Source organism: Zootermopsis nevadensis, unplaced genomic scaffold (assembly GCF_977971745.1).
Source record: "Zootermopsis nevadensis isolate Lab colony 2312 unplaced genomic scaffold, Znev_1.0 Znev_ptg000019l, whole genome shotgun sequence".
In the NCBI taxonomy this organism is placed as follows: Eukaryota; Metazoa; Arthropoda; class Insecta; order Blattodea; family Termopsidae; genus Zootermopsis; species Zootermopsis nevadensis.
In genome coordinates this window covers 9,719,165-9,738,715 of record NW_028259151.1, presented here as the reverse complement: position 1 = coordinate 9,738,715, position 19,551 = coordinate 9,719,165, and the positions used below count along the sequence as shown (strand labels likewise).

Genomic DNA, 19,551 nt, shown 5'->3' with positions numbered 1-19,551 from the left:
TAACAACAATTTTGCAAAGGTGTAATCAGTTCTATGGTGCACAGAGTTTTCACATGTGTTCTTTGCAGATTTTGAATTCTGAATTCTAAACCTACCCTAACCTAACACAACCAAGTCTACCATAACCTGATCTAAACTAATTTTACACTTTCTAACCTAATCTTACCAAGATGGGGCTCCATCCTGTAAGGCAGATCTGCCTCTCTTCGGGCTCCACTGGGCAACCGAGGAGTCGTCATGTGGTAGGGTAGTTGAGAGCTGAAGGGAGGACAAACATAAAATTTCAGTCTTTCCCCCATGCTGGGAAACTGTACTGTGAGAACTTTATTCTGTGGTGTTGAATTAAATATCATTCCTTCATCCCATCATTGCTAATAGCACTTCTGAAAGCTGAATTTGTAGCCAATTTGATTTTGTGCTAGTTAAACCCTGATTACATGTAGATGAGAAAGGACACATGCAATTGAAATAAATGACTTAAAAAGAAGTATAACCCCCTATAATTCATTATAACAATTTACAGGTTACAATTGTTTATCCATTAAGTGCTTGCATGACAAGTTAACATGACACAAACATGATTCTATTGTAGGATCTTAGACTTTAAAAATATGGTACTTCCTGCTGATGTACCATAAAACTTCATGCCTTGCATTAACAGCAGCAATTGAAGGTAGTAACGCTGTATGTCTACATGCCCATAGCCCACAATACCTTGGATGCAGCAAGTACCTATGAAATACTGGTAAAATAATACCAGACTACAGAGTGTTACAATCCAGAAGGCAGCCAGCTTCGTTGGCATATTAAATTCATATGATACATATTAAATACTAGCATACAGGAAAATGAGATTTAATACACTATTGTCTTAAATATATGGTATCTAAAGTTGATTGCATTTAAAAATTGTTACCCTTTCTCATTCGAAGTAATATAACTTGAAGTTAATAAGAATCATAATAAAGAAAAATAATTACAAAAATCTTTCGTAATAATAATAATAATAAAGGGAAATAGCACAACACTTTCGTATTGCCGCCGCAATATCTCTCCAGGCAAACGTAATCGAACCAACGGGAATAACTACAAGGAGTGTTGCCGTGAAATTTCTTGCGTATTTTACAGTCAAATGGTGAATATTGACTTGGTGTGATATATCGTTGATCGCAGTGTTTGGTTGGCGGACAGTTGTTGTAATGGGGAACGCAGACACAAAATTAAATTTCAGGAAAGCAGTTGTTCAGCTTACATCCAAGACACATGTAAGTTATGGACAGTATTGTCTGCCTATTTCCCAAACAGTTAATGCTGGCAGAACCACTTTATTTTTTCTTTGTATATTTTACAGCATGGTTATACGTCGTGGTGGTGACGTCTATAGTTGTTTGCTGTTCTAACATAACAGGAGGCGTATTTGTAATGCATCGCATGTTTACCTTATGTAATTAAAAATGTCATAGCCACATACTTTGCCTGAGTAATAAATTGACATATCGGAAATCGGAATCAAATATAAAGTAGGTGTATTGCAACCAGCTTTCAGGCATACATGAGGGGCGGGACATTTATTCCCAGTGAAAAGTGCATTTGTCTTTCTCAAAATAACATCATAGTATTACGTAAAGTCGTGCCATTTAGAAATTCAAAGTAAATTACACAGTATAGTTTGTTTTATATGATTGTGAAACTTTGTCTTTCACCTAAAAGGATGAACATGGATTAAAGGTGTTTGAAGATAATGTGCTAAAAATATTTATGCCAAAGAGGGATGAGAGTGGGTGGGGGGTTATAAGAGGGTGTAGAAAATTGTAAAATGGAAAGGTTCATTTGTAATCTTCACCAGGTATCTTATTTTGAATTATGAGTTGTGCAGGGCATATTTTAGTTTTCGGTTACATTATCTCCAGCCTCCTAGGGAGACTAGATTGTTACAGTTGCATGCCATGTAGCAGTAAATCATGCATTGACAGTTACAGTGGTTCCACAAACTCCTGGTTATTTCTTTATTTTATAGCTATCCAATATATGGATTTGTAAAATAGTTTTTAAAACAATCATGCCTTTTTGGGATCATTTCCAGAAGCCAAGAATATTGTTACATTAGTGTTCATTTAGAAAATCAAAGAAATAAACTGCCTAAAAACAGTGCTTGTATGTAATGTTAAATTGAGCTTAATAAGAATTAATTGTTATAACCACACTTTGTGAACTATTGTTAAATTGGTAGAACTGTATTTGAATCTGAGATCTCATGGTTCATCAAGAAAGGCTGGTGTAGGTCATACCACTCCTTCATGAGCAGAAAGTCAAGGACAGGAAATAGATCATCGAATTAAGACTCGTGAGCATTCATCAAATCAATGAATGTGCATTATTAATGTTTGTATGCCCAAATTTATCTCTGTGTGGAGCAACATCAGCATTATACCCTTCTAGCATGATGCCATTGGTATAGTTAATGCTACTTAAATAATATTTTGTTCTCTACAGCCTATTGATGCCGGTGATGACAGTTTCTGGGACCAGTTCTGGTCTGAGAGTGTAACTAATGTGCAAGATGTTTTCACATTGGTGCCCTCGCCAGAAATCCGAGCTCTTCGAGAAGAAGCACCATCAAATTTAGCAACTTTGTGCTATAAAGCAGTTGAAAAGTTGGTGAAGGCAGTTGACAACAGTTGTAGAACTCAATATGAACAACAAACTGGTAAAATGATCTTTGTAACTAAATTCAAAGTGAAAATAGCCTTTTTATGCTTTGTAATATAACATGGCAGCTTTTGATGGGAGGATAATATGAAAATGGATCTTGATGATAAAGGGTATGAGTGTGTGGCCCAGATTCAACTGGCTCATGATAGGGTGCAATGGTGGGTTATATAAAAGGCAGGGAACTTTTTGACCAGCTGATTGATTGCTAGCTGCTCAGAATTCTCATTCATGAATTCAGTTTAGTTAGTGGCCCAGTGCATATGTCTCATCTCATTTCATGAAACCTTTGCAGTTGATACAGTGTCTTTATCTAGTGTGCAGACCAATATTAATCTATACTCGCCATTACAAAACTGCAAACTTCAAAGGTAATGTATGATCTGAGGGTTTCACAGCGACTGACTATAATGAATTCTTTTCAGACTACCAGCCATGTCAGGTGGTTTACTGGAGAAAATACCAACGTTTCAAGAACCTTTCTCCTTCTCCTCAGAGTACCCTGTGAATGAGGACGAAGATGGTTCTCAAAGTGGCGTTTTCTTCATTAAACCACCTGACACAGCTGGCAGCCCAAAAACTTGTTGTTCAGAGTTAATGACAAAAATAAACAATGTTGCAACATGAACAGTACAGCTTAGACGAGTTAAATGTTTTTCTGAATTTTTCACTTCTGCCTTTTGTAACAGTATTTATGAGATATTCTGACCACTGCATTTTGATTTATTTTTTAATACTACAATATCTGTATAATTTATTAAATTTTGCAATGACATTTTAGTATTTTAATTTTATTTTGTGCTGTCAGTCCTGAACTGTGTGCGACTGCTGACTCGAGTATTGCCATACATCTTTGAAGATCCGGACTGGCGAGGATTTTTCTGGTCAAGTTTGCCAGGACAATCTCAGGAAGACGATGAAGAACAATCCATGCCATTGGCGCAGTCACTCATCAATGCTATCTGTGTAAGACAGTGCAACCTTCGTATATTTACTGATTTCATACTATTGATAGTTGCCCTTCTCTTCTATGCTTGAATTCTGTTTGTGAGAAATTATTCGATGGAAAAATTGTTTTTGTAATATTACCGTTCCACAAATCAATATTTTTCTCGGTGTGTTGCCACAGAACGACGAGCGTTTTGTTGTGTTATGTGATTAGCGTCAGGATTTTAAATATCCTTGTATTTGTTGATTTGAGATTGCATTCATGTATTAAATATAATTTTACAGGATTTGCTGTTTTGCCCTGACTTCACCGTTGCTGCCAATAGAAAATCTGGTCCAGTAAGTAACATAAATGTATTAACGTATGCAAGGTAAAGCCTTTCTGATCGTGACGTTTACATGTTAATTTAATGTTCACACAGGACAAGGCAGAGGATCTTCAGGCCATTGACAGTTGTGAATATATTTGGGAAGCTGGAGTGGGTTTTGCGCACTCGCCACCACGTTACCCGACCCACGATTCAAATAGAACGGAGCTTCTGAAGCTGCTTCTTACTTGCTTTAGTGAAACAATGTACCAGCCTCCAGTTGGTAAGCAGAATTTTGTTTCTGCTTTATTCGCTCTTATTTTCCTCTCAGACCCTTAATATTTTCTGTTTTTTTTTGCAATATCTGAGACTGTTCTGTCATTCATATTTGTAACTACCACAAGATGGGTATATTGAAGTATGCAGATATGTATTTAGTATAAAATGCACCAGTGAGACAGGTTTTGGAATGCTGAATTTGTCATATAAGGCACGTGGTTGCAAGCGGAGAGATTTTTCCGATAAAGACCCTGGCCACACGACCTTACAAAATATGTCGTTGCAACGGACGTAGGTGAGGACACCACACGAGCGCAGTTGCCCCAATGGATCCGGAAGAAGCCGTCGCTTTCTGTGGTCTTGCCCCTTCGTAATTCTATGACGGACGTCACGATGCGCGTTACAACGGACGTACTCTGTACGGTCGTGTGGCCCCAGCCTAAGCCGTAATGAAATTGCCCAAACTTGACAGTAACCCAGTTTTTCTCCCCCTAACAGATATTCATATTGCACCTAATCGATGGATACAGTACTTCACTTGCGCAGAGAATCGACACGCATTACCAATGTTTACTTCGCTGCTGAATACAGTATGTGCTTATGATCCTGTCGGTCTTGGAGTGCCCTATAATCATCTCTTGTTCTCTGATTCTGTGGAACCGTTGGTGGATACTGCATTGCAGATCCTTATCGTCACATTGGATCATGATACAAGTGGCAGTGCACCAGAGGGTGAGGAGGTACGTATTTGTACTATGTATTTTTCTTTCATATAATTTATTGTGTCTGAAATTGTTTTTTTTTTTATACAGATTAAAAGTTTGCGCTATCCTTAGTTTAGTTTTAATCTTGACAGCAGAATTAAGTGACCCAGCGAAACTTTTTCATAACACCACATCCAAAACAGCTGTGGAGTGCACACAGTCACTAATTAATTATTATAATTCTCTAGAAATCAGTTAAGTCAGAAGTACGAGGAGCGTCCACAAAGTAAGTTTCCCACTCGTCCCACAGCTAGCAAACCTTATATTGCGCGAAGCGACTGTGCGTACGTGATAGAGCAATGACGTAGCATGGCGCATGCACTAACGGCACTTCCCGCGTTCTCACAGTAGCATCGTTGCAGCTGTTCAAGATGGAGGTTCTTATTCCAGCTCCCGCCGACTGTGAAGTGCGGTCAGTGATAACGCTAGGCCGCACACGGCTCGACGGACAGCAAGTCTCCTGCAGGAGTTCAGCTGGGAGGTGTTTAATCATTCACCCTACAGCCCGGACCTCGCTCCCAGTGATTTCCATCTTTTCCTACACCTCAAGAAATTCCTGTCCGGTCAGCGTCAGCGTTTTGAGAATGACAGAGAGGCGGAGATGGTTGTCACACAGTGGTTCCAATCCCAGGCGGCAGACTTCTACGACACAGGTATTCAAAAGTTGGTCCCACGGTATGACAAATGTCTCAATTCCGGTGGCGAATATGTTGAAAAATAGCTGGACACTTGCTGTATCTGTTGCAATAAATATTTCCATGAAATTGTGTTTTGTTTCTGTAAACGGCCCCAGGGAAACTTACTTTGAGGACGCGCCTCGTATTTGTAGGGGAAAATACTTTCCCAAAGGACTTTCCATCAGCAGAGGAAGACTGCGGTCTTGCGATTGAAACGCTGTGATCACGTAACTTCTTGTTTCTGTATCTTCGCCATGTATATAGACGCAGTTTTTTTCAAATCCTATGAACTGCCTTATATGTGTCTTCAAGCTTTGAACCAAACTTGAAGTTTTCAGTAATTTATGATCCATTTACCCCAAGAAAGTGTATTGTTAATTCACATCCAAAAATAAAGGCATTTAATATTTCCACAGGTTTATGAGCATCTATTTTAGACATGAATGACCATTTTCTTCAATTTCGTGTTTGAAGAAATATGTCTTGAACTGTTTTGATCATTGGCTACTGCAAATTTTGTCTTAAATCAGGGAACTCCACACGCAGTCTAACATACGTTCACTTACACGTACAGTTTGTAGTCTGGTAGATGTTTTCCGACATATCAGAAGCTCACCCTGATGATTGATGTAGCAAGGACGTCTGAAACGTTGGTTAACTTCACAGAAACTACATTGCCCTACATCCCAGAAGACAACCATCTAAATATTACCATGGAAACCTCAAATCCTACTAAATACTGTTCATATATTCGCTGTAGAAGAGCTTGAATTTTTTTGATTTTTGGAGTTCATTAATTAAGATTATTTCTGCAGGCATCAGTGCCAGATAACTTGTTCATCAATTACTTGTCGCGGATACACCGAGATGAAGACTTTCACTTCGTTCTGCGGGGTTTTACGAAGCTCCTGAACAATCCTCTCGTTCAGACGTACTTGCCCAACTCTACCAAAAAGGTGCAATTCCATCAGGAGCTCCTAGTCTTTTTTTGGAAAATGTGTGACTACAACAAGGTAACGTGAAATTATGACTCAGGTCCGCTGGTTATGTGTAATTACTAGTGTAAAATTTAAAAAAAATTTGTAATGTTCTGAGCTAAGACATGGTAATAATGTATAGAGTGCACGTTGTAACATTTTGTTGAATTCAGTGTTTTACTATTTAAACATTTCAGAAATTCTTGTATTATGTGCTGAAGAGCAGCGACGTGTTAGAGATTTTGGTGCCAATCCTGTACCATCTTAACGACTCCCGTGCCGATCAATGTAAGTAGAACTCGGTCATTTCTAATTTACACTCTCTCAGTATTAGAACGTCTTGCAGTGTTTGATTTTTTAATACAGCAGTGTTATCCACATTGCATAACTCTTCTAGCTGAAAAAACATTAATAAATAACGACAGCATCGTGCGGCCAAGAACGTAAATAAAAACAACAGTTTATTGTATCTTATAAAAATAAGTAGAGTTAATCTTGATTTGCAGCTCGAGTTGGTCTGATGCACATAGGTGTGTTCATCCTGCTTCTTCTCAGTGGGGAGAGAAATTTTGGTGTTCGCCTCAATAAACCATACACCGCCACAATACCGATGGACATTCCTGTCTTCACAGGTAAGCTTATTGTCTGATTTCATTACTTTAGGAATACCTAGTTTTCGAAGATTATTACTGAGCTTTTATGACTGTTGCTATTTTACTGAAACTTTTCATACCATGCACTATGAGTCGTGAGTTACAGTGTGAATTAATTTTGAAGATTTTTGTCTTCTGGGTTGTTGCGCTGTGTAGTCTGGTCGATGTTTACCAACGTTTCAGAGGTCATACTGCCTCCGTCATCAGGGCGATGAGTATGAAGATTTCTGTCTTCTGGGTTGTTGCGCTGTGTAGTCTGGTCGATGTTAACCAACGTTTCAGAGGTCATACTGCCTCCGTCATCAGGGCGATGAGTATGAAGATTTTTGTCTTCTGGGTTGTTGCGCTGTGTAGTCTGGTCGATGTTAACCAACGTTTCAGAGGTCATACTGCCTCCGTCATCAGAGTATGAAGATTTCTGTCTTCTGGGTTGTTGCGCTGTGTAGTCTCGTCGATGTTAACCAACGTTTCAGAGGTCATACTGCCTCCGTCATCAGGGCGATGAGTATGAAGATTTCTGTCTTCTGGGTTGTTGCGCTGTGTAATCTGGTCGATGTTAACCAACGTTTCAGAGGTCATACTGCCTCCGTCATCAGGGCGATGAGTATGAAGATTTCTGTCTTCTGGGTTGTTGCGCTGTGTAGTCTGGTCGATGTTAACCAACGTTTCAGAGGTCATACTGCCTCCGTCATCAGAGTATGAAGATTTCTGTCTTCTGGGTTGTTGCGCTGTGTAGTCTCGTCGATGTTAACCAACGTTTCAGAGGTCATACTGCCTCCGTCATCAGGGCGATGAGTATGAAGATTTCTGTCTTCTGGGTTGTTGCGCTGTGTAATCTGGTCGATCTTAACCAACGTTTCAGAGGTCATACTGCCTCCGTCATCAGAGTATGAAGATTTCTGTCTTCTGGGTTGTTGCGCTGTGTAGTCTCGTCGATGTTAACCAGCGTTTCAGAGGTCATACTGCCTCCGTCATCAGGGCGATGAGTATGAAGATTTCCGTCTTCTGGGTTGTTGCGCTGTGTAGTATGGTCGATGTTAACCAACGTTTCGGAGGTCATACTGCCTCCGTCATCAGAGTATGAAGATTTCTGTCTTCTGGGTTGTTGCGCTGTGTAGTCTGGTCGATGTTAACCAACGTTTCGGAGGTCATACTGCCTCCATCATCAGGGCGATGAGTATGAAGATTTCTGTCTTCTGGGTTGTTGCGTTGTGTAGTCTGGTCGATGTCAACCAACGTTTCAGAGGTCATACTGCCTCCGTCATCAGAGTATAAAGATTCCTATCTTCTAGGTTGTTGCGCTGTGTAGTCTGGTCGATGTTAACGAACGTTTCAGAGGTCATACTGCCTCCGTCATCAGGGCGATGATGTAGGTATAAAATCAGTTTCATTATAAATACACATTTAGGTACATGCAGTATTTTAAATGTTGCAGGGACGCATGCGGATCTCCTAATTACAGTTTTCCACAAAATTATCACAACTGGTCACCAGAGGTTGCAGCCATTGTTTGATTGTCTCCTTACGATTCTTGTAAATGGTAGGTATCAGTGGTGGACTGAGTGTAATATTATTTAATTATCTATAAATTTTGTTGTGGGAGGAGCACATAAAACTTAGAATGGTGTGGTTTTTCATTGTGTAAACGTTCTCCCAGTGTTAGTGGCCAAAGGATTAGCGAAAGTCAACAGTGATATTCACTGCCGCTGCTAGCTGTTTTGTGTTGTCATGTTCTGTTGTTTGCTTCATCAGAAGGAGTAAATGTTTCCAAACAACCACTAAAAAGGGCTATATATATATATATATATAAAAAATGTTCCTATGAACATTGGATCGCAAATGTTTCATTTTTGAAATAACAGACAAAAATAAGTTTCAATGAATTGTCTTTATATCAAAGTGAATCCAGCTTCCAGCAAAGATTTTCAGTAAACGTTTGGGCAGGAATTGTTGGCGACGTGCTTATTGGTCCACACATGCTTCCATCGCGTCTAAGAGGACCTTCATATCGGTGATTCTTAAGAAGACACTTGCCACGTCTCCTTGAAGATGTACCACTGAATACAAGAAGACAAATGTGGTTTATGCACGACAGAGCCCAAGCACACTTCTCTCGTCTCGTCACATATCATCTCAATGAACAGTACCCTCAGCGATGGATTGGGTGTGGTGGCCCAGTAACATGGCCACTGAGGTCATAACTCCATTGGACTTTTATCTGTGGGGTCACTTGAAGTCCGTCGTTTATGCAACACCCATAAAAAATGACGACGGCCCATGGAAACGTGTGCAGAATGCACGCCAGATGATTCGATGAAACCCTGGTGTGTATGAATGAATCCGTCAGTCTTGTGCACGTTGTGGTCGTGCATGTGTGGAAAATGGAGGAACAACCTTTGAGCATCTGTTATAAAGAAACATCCCTGTCCTTATACTTGGCATTAAAGGCACACGTTGAAAATTATTTTTGGCTATTATTTCAAAAATAAAACATTTGCGACCCCAAGGGCTTGGTAAAGCAAAACTTATGGAACATTTGGACGTACTTGAGATATTTTTTCCTGTCCATTATCTGTCCTCTGCTTGTATCTCTCCTTCCTGGGCATAATAAAACCATTTTTCAAAATTATATTGAGGTGAAAATTTACTACAGTTGCTTTTTCAAGTCCTCATGTACGCTCTTCCTGTGTCACTCATGTGTTGGTCTCTGCTGTGCCAAGTTCTCCTTTTACCTACCTTTGTTTTATTGTCAGGAATTGGTTATTATCGTACTGTGCTTCGTTAACAGTGTCACCTTACTTGAAGACGTTGTCGATGGTGGCCAGTACCAAACTATTGCATCTGTTGGAAGCATTCAGTACTCCATGGTTCCTGTTCTCATCTCCTACAAACCACCATCTGGTTTTCTTCCTGCTAGAAATCTTCAACAACATTATTCAGTATCAGTTTGATGGTAAGCAATTGTATTCTGCATGCGATTCTTCTGAACAGGATATTATAGAGAAAGAAATGTTCCAACATTTTAAAGTCTTTGACATGCATTTTGTATTCGTCTTGTTGTTTAAATTTGTGGTAATAAAACTTTTTGTTATAAAATTGAACGTAAGACACATTAAATTTCCTCGGTATATATTTAGGTGGATGGCTCAGTTATTAGAGGGATTAAGGCTATTTTCTGGACAACCTGGCTACGGCACAGGACTCTTCACGTTGTATGAGAAAGTCACGTGTCACTGACTCGAGCCATTTTCATAACTATAGCTATATTCAACGATTCATTTCCAGGGAACTCAAATTTGGTATACACAATCATTCGCAAGCGACAAGTGTTCCATTCATTAGCAAACCTTCCATGTGACTATGGAACTATTGCTAAGTCCCTAACTAAACGTACGAGACGTCATCTACCCAGCGCCACATCCACAGAAAATATAGGAGAGTTGCCAAGCATGGAAGGTTCTCGTCCAGCTTTGCCAGCAGAACCTGGCACTTTGAAAGCTACACTTCCAGACACTCCAGGTATAAAGTTTTGTACGTAAACTGTTTTGAGTAATGGTACTGTAGAACGGATACATATTTAATTAAAACTATTGTGGGTTCAGTGATTATATGAAATGAACTTAATTATTTGCTGTTTGATTGCAGAGACAGTTTTCACCTTGGCAAACAAACTTGACTATTGCAGTGGAACTGATTGTCGTTCTCCATTGTGAAGGTGCATCCTAATTCTGCTTTGTGAGAACCCAGAATTATCATTGTTTTAGGTTTAGTTTACAAGGTTCAGGTTGATATGTGTGATACTGTACGTAGCTGCTGCTGCTGCTGCGGGGAATGGTGTTTGGTTCTTATAATTCCAAATATACTATTTTGAAACTTAAAAAAAAAGTGTGATTTCTTTCCAGGCATTGAAAAAATGACTGAGAAGGAATCGGCTCATCCTTCGGTTAATCAGCTCTGTGAGCTAACAGCGGCTGCGACAGTGAATGGTGTGAATTCCAACAGTTCATCTCTTCTGCAACAGTCGTCTGTGCAGGAATTAACACACAACTCCAGTGAGGACCATGTAAGGAAAGGTGATGGCGAAGAGTTGCCCAGGTCAAAGAGTATGGTAAGCATGGTTATGCTGCATTTTGCGTGTGTGTGTGCGAGGCAGGTAGGTCATGTTTCAAGGTTTTAGTGAGGTAACCGCGAACATACATACAAATATATGTTCTTAGTATGCCTCCTGTCAATGTTCAGGAAGAGTAAATCAACTTTAAATAAAAATCACTTCACCGATTAATTGAAGTTAATGTATATAATAAGACGTTATCGTATTATGTGTTTTTGTATTGAAGTTTTAGTTCAAAGAAATTATCTATCACTATGGTCTCTGCCACAGCACTGGTGATTTTTTTTTTCCTGTCCCACTATACGCCATGCAGGCGCTTGGGGGGAGTTGAGGTATAGCTCCTACTCTTTCTTGACCTCGGCACTAGATGGGGTTGAGTGGTCAGCATCACGCCCCAGCATCGCTTTACCCCCGGGAAAGACCCCGGTACGCATTGGACAGGAGGCTGGGTGGGCCCCAGAGCCGGTCTGGACGCAGAGGCTAGAGGAAAAATCCTCTGCCTCCATCGGGGATCGAACCCCGGTCGTCCAGCCCGTAGCTAGTCAATATACTGACTGAGCTACGCTGCCCCTTCATAACTGGTGATGGTCATAATAAGATGACGTAATCAGACTATGTGCACTATGATTTGAGGTTTTTACCTACATTACAATGTTAACTAACTTTGTACTGTGTCTTAATAATAAACTTCTACAGACCCTAAAAATGCGAAGCTACGTTGGCGCTCGGTGAATTAGCAAATCTAGTGTAGGTGTTACAAACAACCACTGTTGGCTTCGTGGCAAAGTTGACCTGTGAGCGACCGGCTGACAAGTGGCCACCAAAGTTGCTACTGTGTATACATATTTTTGGGGCATTCTGTGTATTGCATAGTGCAGATTATTTATCTGAATGCTCAAAGGGGTTGGCATAATTTATGTTTTAAACATTCTTTCTTTCAGCCTAACACAAGTCCAGAGTCTCCGACACCATCAATCCATTCAACAAACAATTCACACTCGTCTAACGCAAGTGGACGTAAGACTTCGGAGTCTTCAGTTGTCAGTCTGCAGAGATCTGTAGCACAGGTAGTGCAACATTTGACATACTGTAGTTCCAGCTGATTCATAATATTATGCATAGATTTCTGCAGTCCGAGCATATTGGTCATGTAAGGGTGTGTTATCTTCTTCTTCCATGGCTCTCCGGTCCGTATTCGGTCCATGGCCTCCTCAATTCTCCTCTTCCGTTTGGTCCGTCTGTCTGAGGCTTTGATCGAGGTTTCGAAACGTCTTCCTTTTTACGGTGCAAGGTTGTTAGCCTTGTGACCAACCCCCAACCTGGAGGACCAGGGTACCTCTCCCCCTCGACCAATCTGGCTAGGGAGGCCCTGCCAGTAGCTCTTGGGGTCACTGAGGTACTCAAGCCCCACGACCACGACAAGGTGCAGGTACCATTAAGTGGGGAAAAGAATATAACTGTCGAACATTAAGGGAGAAGCTTAGAATGAGCATGAACGTGATTTGTCGTAAATATGATTAAGGGGTCGTTCCAGAGTGAGAAAAATATTTAATGTGAAGATGAATTTTCAGTCGGCAATCTGGGTTGCAAATTAGAATTGGTAGACAGATTGCAACATTATCCCCTCATTTCCTTTATGAACTTGTAGGAATTGGAAGGAAGATAAGAATAGTGGAGGAAAGTGAAACAGCAAGTTCTGATGTTGGTAGCGAGAGAAGACGTAGTATCAGAAAAGCTACATTAATTGTTCCAAAACTGCCATTGGGCCGTGTATTCTATTGCAGTGTTTCGGTCAGTGGTGTAAAAAACTTGCATGTGGGATGAAAAGTATGTTATGAATAGTTACAAAAATGTGTTCAGTAAGAAATTGGACTCAGACTCCTTAATTAAAAAATGGGTTCTGAAGGGATTGAGATGTTGGGAACGAACAGTTGGTGTTGTGGAGAACGTTTACTGAACGCGTGATCTAATTAAAGTAATTTCTCAGATCTGCAGATAGCTTCTGTCAAACATTGATATTAAATTTCCACTAAATTCTTTTGTTTCTACCGAATATTTCTGTTAAATTTCCACGAAATTCTAAGTATTTTTCAGACATATTATGTACCGTAAATCATACTTCGCTGTTCGTAAAGTGGCCACCTAACAGTTGAAGAATAGCCACGATTTTAGTTTAATCCATGAATGCTTCTCATATTTCAGACTTCTTTTTGCCACAATAAAAACAACAAACAAAGTGACATGATATTATACATTTGTTGCATTGATTCAGAGTGTTGTAAAATAAACATTACCTTTACATTTATTTGTGTGTAGTGTAGAATTGTATAATTATCGAGCAATTTTTTTCAAATTTGTGTGTAAGTGAATGTGCCCCATCTCTTCCCTTCCATTCTAATGGAATGCAGCAGTAGAATTATTTTGCATGAATAGTTCTTGATAGTTAATTGAAGTAAACTTTGGTATTTAAGACAGTTGTGTCCTGCTGTTGTCTCCGTTTTGTTAATAAAATGTGTTTGGTATTTGCATGAAGTGGATGAGGTGAAAAGTTTATATTTCCCAAACGAGATCTTCGCAATTTTACGTACCACATCGAACTTTATATCCGTATATTACGAATGCAAAATATGGTTCACGGTTAATGAATGGCGTCCTTTTATAGTTTCTTGACATGTGTTTTGTTAAATATAGACTTTTAAGTATTGTAGGAGTAGGAGAATGGTATTCCGCATATTTTAATGATATCGGTAATTAAAGAAAGACGGATTTAGTACAGTTATGTTTGTATGACAGTCCCAGAAACAAATGTTGCATGAGGTGTGTGCGCTATACTGTTGTCTCAAAATTAAAATTAAAATGTTCTCTTTACTCGTGTCAAGAACTTCTATACTTTCCATATATTGTAGTGTTTTCCAGTTTTTGAAACAAGTTCTTCCCCATCAAGCGAGAAAAATCCATTTTATGTTATTTTTATGTTTTTGTAAAAACAATTTAAGTCATATATGTAATACGTGCCATAAAGTCAATTTGGAAATGTTAATCGAGATATCAGTCACCAGGCACGTGTAGAGGCTTTCCGTGTCGTATGTTATAGCCAGGCTCTGTTGCTGCCAAGAAAAGAACCGTTGTCCGTAAGAATATGGTTCTGTGGTTTTCCTTCACCTAGGATTGTAACTATGCTTCTAATCATAAGATGTACTTGCATGTGCGCGCACACGCCATCTATCGCTATCTCTCTCAGCTATGTCGAAGATGAACTTTGTTTCTTTGCATTTCTATTCATGTACGTAGAAGATTTAAATTGTTGAGATGAAAAATTTCATGATACAAAAGAGAATTGATTTTTAGTTGTCACACTGCAAGATTTGCATCAGTAATAAATGAACATCGTATCCAGTGAGGTATGTAAAATCGCAAAAAAAAAAAAAGTGTTGTTGTCAGACAGACTTTTTGATTATGTATGTGTATGACCCGTAATTTATACATAATATTCCTGAATTTCTTGAAACTTAATTTGGTAATTCTAACATAATTAATCTTTTTTAGTGTTTAATTTTTTTTTTTAGATAGACAAATTGAGAGTAAAGTGAGCATGAATGGTATAAAAAGTATCTTACCGTGTCGGTGTGCCTGTGTGCTTTTTAACGTGTTTTCCCTTTAAACTTGTTTTAATTTTCTTTACACATGACTGTATTTTCTTTTGAGTTTTCCAGTCTTATGTTTTGTTCTGCATCGCATTGCATAGCCTTGTTGCTTCCGTAGCGTCAGAGTATTCGGCTGACGGAAGCCCATTCTCTCGCTCAGGGGAGTGGTATCGGACCCCCTATCGGAATGGGAGCCGGAGGACTGTGGGTACCGACTTCAGAGTGGGTCGGTTCTTGGAAGACAAAACTACCATTGCAGACAATCATGAGGCTTTTACAAGTGCTTGTACCACAGGTGGAGAAAATATGTATCGACAAGTGAGTATTAAAAAATCAGACTGTTTTAAATGTTAATGAATGCAGAGGCAATGGAAGTTTATATGTGCATCATTAATATGATTAACAATTGGAAAAAGGAAGCATATTACTTTCATACACTGTGAACGTAATATGAAATTTGAGGTTCTTATGGCAGTGAAAATGCCAGTGTCGGTCTTCTGTCCTCCTGACTTGTTTTACCTATTGCTTATGTAAGAAGATTCTTAACATCTGACATTTTAAATGTCATATTTCTTCCGCCCTCGTAATTTGTGCCAAATTAACTCAGTTGGGTCAAGTTTGCATTGGCATGGTGGGTCCCGGGTTCGATTCCCGGCAGTGCCCGAATTTATAACTTGTGTTGGGCAAGGCCGTGGTCTAGGCAACACGGAGTTTTCCTCCGGGGGCTTCCCCGGTTTCTCCGTGGCATCCCAACAATTACTCCATTCACACACAGAAGAAGGCAATGGCAAACCACTTCTGGATCATCTGCCAAGAACGTATATGAACAGGTCCCAGTCCGAGAAAAGGATGGAAGGATCCTCTTCATAATATGTCACCAACCTCCTGTAGAGGAGACGGCGTAATAAAGAAGAATATGCAACAACTTTTCTTCTCATTACATATTATCAGAATAATCCAAGCTTTTCGTGTCTTTCATTTTTAAGTGACTTGCTTTATACTCGTGTATTACTTTGTGAACAGAAGCTACGTTTACTCCTGGAGAATAAGCTGTTATTTTCATTTAAATTTCTGTAATTAATACTGTGGAATGTAATTAAAACTCCACCATATATGTTTTAAGAATCATTTCCCGTTTTAGCTACTTAAAGACGTTCTTTTAAATCATTTCTTGGATAGACTAACAACATTTTTGTTGTTTTCTGCAGAATCAGTTTTACTTGACAATTTGCTATTTAATAGCCACAAATAAGCACTTGGTAACAAGCAAAGCGCTAAAAACAATTGAAAAGTTTTACGTGCAACGAATGTGAATACAGAAGCACAGTAACTGTGCTGTTCACTTCTGCTGTATTAATGTTACTGACGTGGAACGTGTTTGGTGAAGATGGAGGAAACGCAACCCGGGGCTCGTAATGATCACGAACTTTCCTGTGTTTATGTCCGTTGTCTCGTTAATGGCGACTGTTGTACGGAACTAAGATTCACACTTGTTCTTACTGCTCACCAGGCTGTTTTAAGAGATTATAATCAGAAAATTTAAAAAAAAGATTTAATCGCTGCTTTACTTTATAGGGGCCTGACAGATGAGAGTGAGATTCTCAAGTTTCTGCAGCACGGAACATTGGTGGGACTGTTGCCCGTTCCCCATCCCATTCTGATCCGAAAGTACCAGGCAAACTCTGGGACCACAACGTGGTTCCGTACGTACATGTGGGGTGTCATCTATCTCAGGTAAGTATCGTTTGTATGCTAAAGTGGAAGAAGGACGTGTTATGTGGGTGTAATAAAATTATATCGGATACTTAAAGGAGTATCTTAGGAAAAAAAAAGCTATATTAATAAGTTGGGGGTTAAGATAGTTAAAGTTAAGCTTTTCTTCTTCTTCATAATTTGGACATTCTCGGACTAGGTAGATAACCACCACGAAGGCTACACTTGTCATTCTCGTGGTTAATTCTGCGCACATGAAATTACTAGGGATCATCATGCATCGTGTCATAATAGATACTGAAGAAAAGTGGAAGTGCAGTGGAATATTACGGTTGTTATAGATTCCAAGAAAACCTATAACGTAGTTAAGAGAGAAGCATTTTATAACGTCGTCGTTGAATCAGGCATACCTTTGAAAATATGTTAATTAATATTTGTCCAAATGAAATTTGTCATAAAAGCTGTGTAGGTAAGACTTTTAAATAATATTTCTTATTTGAATTATATGAAGAGGGATGCTATATGTCTATTGATATTCGACTTCGCTTTAGAATATGCCACTGGGAACTTCCAAGAAAACGAAGAGCGATTACAGCCGAATGGAACAAATCAGTTTCTTATCTGTACAAATGACGATTTGTTAGACGAAAGTTTTACCATAACGACAGAAACTGTCGGATGCTAGTAAGAAAGTTGGTCTAAAATAAACGCAGATAAAACTTAATCGCATGTTCTCGCATAAAATGTAGCGGAGTTCGGATATTTGGTAAGGACAGTAACAAATCAAAATTCCATTCAGAAAGAAGGTAAGAACAGTTCTACTTTTTGTAATTAGTTATAAGGATTTATTAAAGTTTGACTCAACACGCGTAGAACAAAATGTTTGGGTATTCTAGGTATCCAGGTTTCTTGTTGAAGGTGAAGTTGGATTATAAAATTTGTACTATTTTCAGATGCATTTTATCCCATCTGTCTTTCTATATACATGACATAATTCAGGAACGGCTGAAAATTTTTTTTTTGTGAAATTTTATATTGGGGACTTTTACTAAAATTTATCAGCGCATTCGAGTTATGGTTAAAATTGGGCAACAGTAATGAGCGCTTGTTCGGAGATGTACAGCATTTCTGCGTGCTGAATCGACTGGGGTTGGGAGCCTCCACGCTACGTTGGTTAAAGTTCACAGGTCTAATTGTGTTTATATTTTGAAACTTGTTTATTTTTACAGGAATGTTGATCCTCCTATATGGTATGACACTGATGTCAAACTGTTTGAAATTCAACGAGTGTGAAGTTGAGGTTTAATTCAGGTATAATGGTCACAATGTCTCGTTGAACTCAACATTGCATTTCATAGTAGATTTTAATATGTTGAAATTTGATTAATTTTCTGCTCTTAACTTTCATTACATTCCACGCCTTTATTTCCTTTTGCAAATAGATTTTTCTTAGATAATTACGTATTATGCGTATGATTTACAGTCGTACTTTTTGCAGTATCTTCGGTCATCATAATATTGCATAACTGAGGCATTCATATTCTGATTCTTATTTTGCAAATTATTGTGGAATAAACGGCGGATACTGCTAAGTTCCAAAAAAATATTTACTTGATTTGTACAAGTCACCGAACTATTTCAAATACAGAGAGACTTGTAGAATCGTCTTTCAGAATTTAACACCTTTTACAAATAGAAATACTATGATACAAATTTTTTCAGTACATTAAAGCAGTTTTACATTCTACTTTGTGTGTTCGCTTAGTTTTCGGCGTAGAAATGAATATATAATTTTTTTCCTTTCTCACGTAGCAGTCAAGTGTGTCACGAGCAAAGGGCCATATCATCGTTAGCCAATTTTTTTAATGCGTAAGTGCCTTTTTTTGTTCTACTGCCAAGCGGTGTTAAATGTGGCGGTATTTTTGTAGATACATTATGCCTTTTCAACCTGTATGAAGGAAATAAAGTAACATTTTAAGTTTATTAACTTAGTTTTACCAAAGGTAACTGCAATTTGGACTTCAGGTCTCTCTTAATAAGTACAGTTTTAAGCCAATGTTGAATTCAAAAGGATATTACCGTACGTTATCTAAGTCATTCTTAAATACAAAATATTGCAACTGTGGCTTGGCAACTGTGATGGCATATTTTAAATCCTGCCTTTTATGCACCATCTTAATGCATGAACGGTTTTAAGGGTGCTATATATATAACTAGATGTCCGTAGATTTAGTACTATACTGTTATTGGTATAATGTATGTAGTGTTATATTTATTTATGGTAGTACATGTATAATATTTATTTTAAAATGTAAGCAGTTTCTTCAAACTTTGATGTCTGACGTACGCTGCATAACTAAGACTAAGATCCTATGCTATAAGCATGAAGTTGATCATTTGTGCATCCAGACCTGTAAAGGTTTTTTTGAATATTATGCTAAGAATAAAAACAATTTATTTTGTTCAACAATAAAATTAAGTAGTACGAAGCAAATACTCGGTGCACATTTACTTCACGGGCAACATTTCATACAGTAGTTCTCTCCTGTTTCTTCTCTTTCTTTCTTTTTGCCTCAATTTCTCTCGTCTAACCTCTTTCCTGCAGTTTCTTTATTCAAGTTCTTCCTCATAGTCCTATTTTTATGTGTCCTTTGTACTGACACTTATCAGTGAAATCAAGATATTTTACTCTGTAGCGTGCCAACTTACTCCAACAGCTAAGACTGGTTCACTGTTTGTAGTCAATTTTATGTGCTTCTTCTTCTTCT

The 19,551-nt window shown here is 38.6% G+C and overlaps 1 protein-coding gene across 4 annotated transcripts; it reads left to right on the top strand.

Moving 5' to 3' along the window:
• The first annotated feature begins 1,083 nt into the window (after window positions 1–1,083).
• LOC110835069 (protein HID1) lies at window positions 1,084–19,277 on the top strand. Of its 4 annotated transcripts, none has more exons than XM_022074928.2 (17): window positions 1,084–1,265; window positions 2,494–2,707; window positions 3,518–3,675; window positions 3,943–3,996; window positions 4,080–4,248; window positions 4,743–4,984; window positions 6,501–6,698; window positions 6,860–6,950; window positions 7,169–7,294; window positions 8,751–8,855; window positions 10,104–10,268; window positions 10,601–10,846; window positions 11,218–11,423; window positions 12,368–12,493; window positions 15,231–15,388; window positions 16,646–16,804; window positions 18,013–19,277. In XM_022074928.2, the coding sequence occupies exons 1-17, from the start codon at window positions 1,200–1,202 to the stop codon at window positions 18,074–18,076; spliced, it is 2,547 nt and encodes an 848-aa protein (XP_021930620.1). In that variant the 5' UTR covers window positions 1,084–1,199; the 3' UTR covers window positions 18,077–19,277. The 4 variants fall into 4 exon arrangements, with proteins under 4 accessions (XP_021930620.1, XP_021930619.1, XP_021930618.1 ...); XM_022074927.2 differs by having other exon boundaries at window positions 1,085–1,265; window positions 10,601–10,834; window positions 15,189–15,388; XM_022074926.2 differs by having other exon boundaries at window positions 1,085–1,265; window positions 15,189–15,388.
• Window positions 19,278–19,551: the final 274 nt, after the last annotated feature.

Excerpts from the sequence above, each read along its gene's own strand:
- LOC110835069 (XM_022074926.2), top strand. The coding sequence starts at position 1,200 with ATGGGGAACGCAGACACAAAATTAAATTTCAGGAAAGCAGTTGTTCAG. Across the intron at positions 11,424-12,367 it reads TGCCCAGGTCAAAGAGTATG|CCTAACACAAGTCCAGAGTC; the intron begins GTAAGCATGGTT and ends TCTTTCTTTCAG. Across the intron at positions 12,494-15,188 it reads TGCAGAGATCTGTAGCACAG|CGTCAGAGTATTCGGCTGAC; the intron begins GTAGTGCAACAT and ends TTGCTTCCGTAG.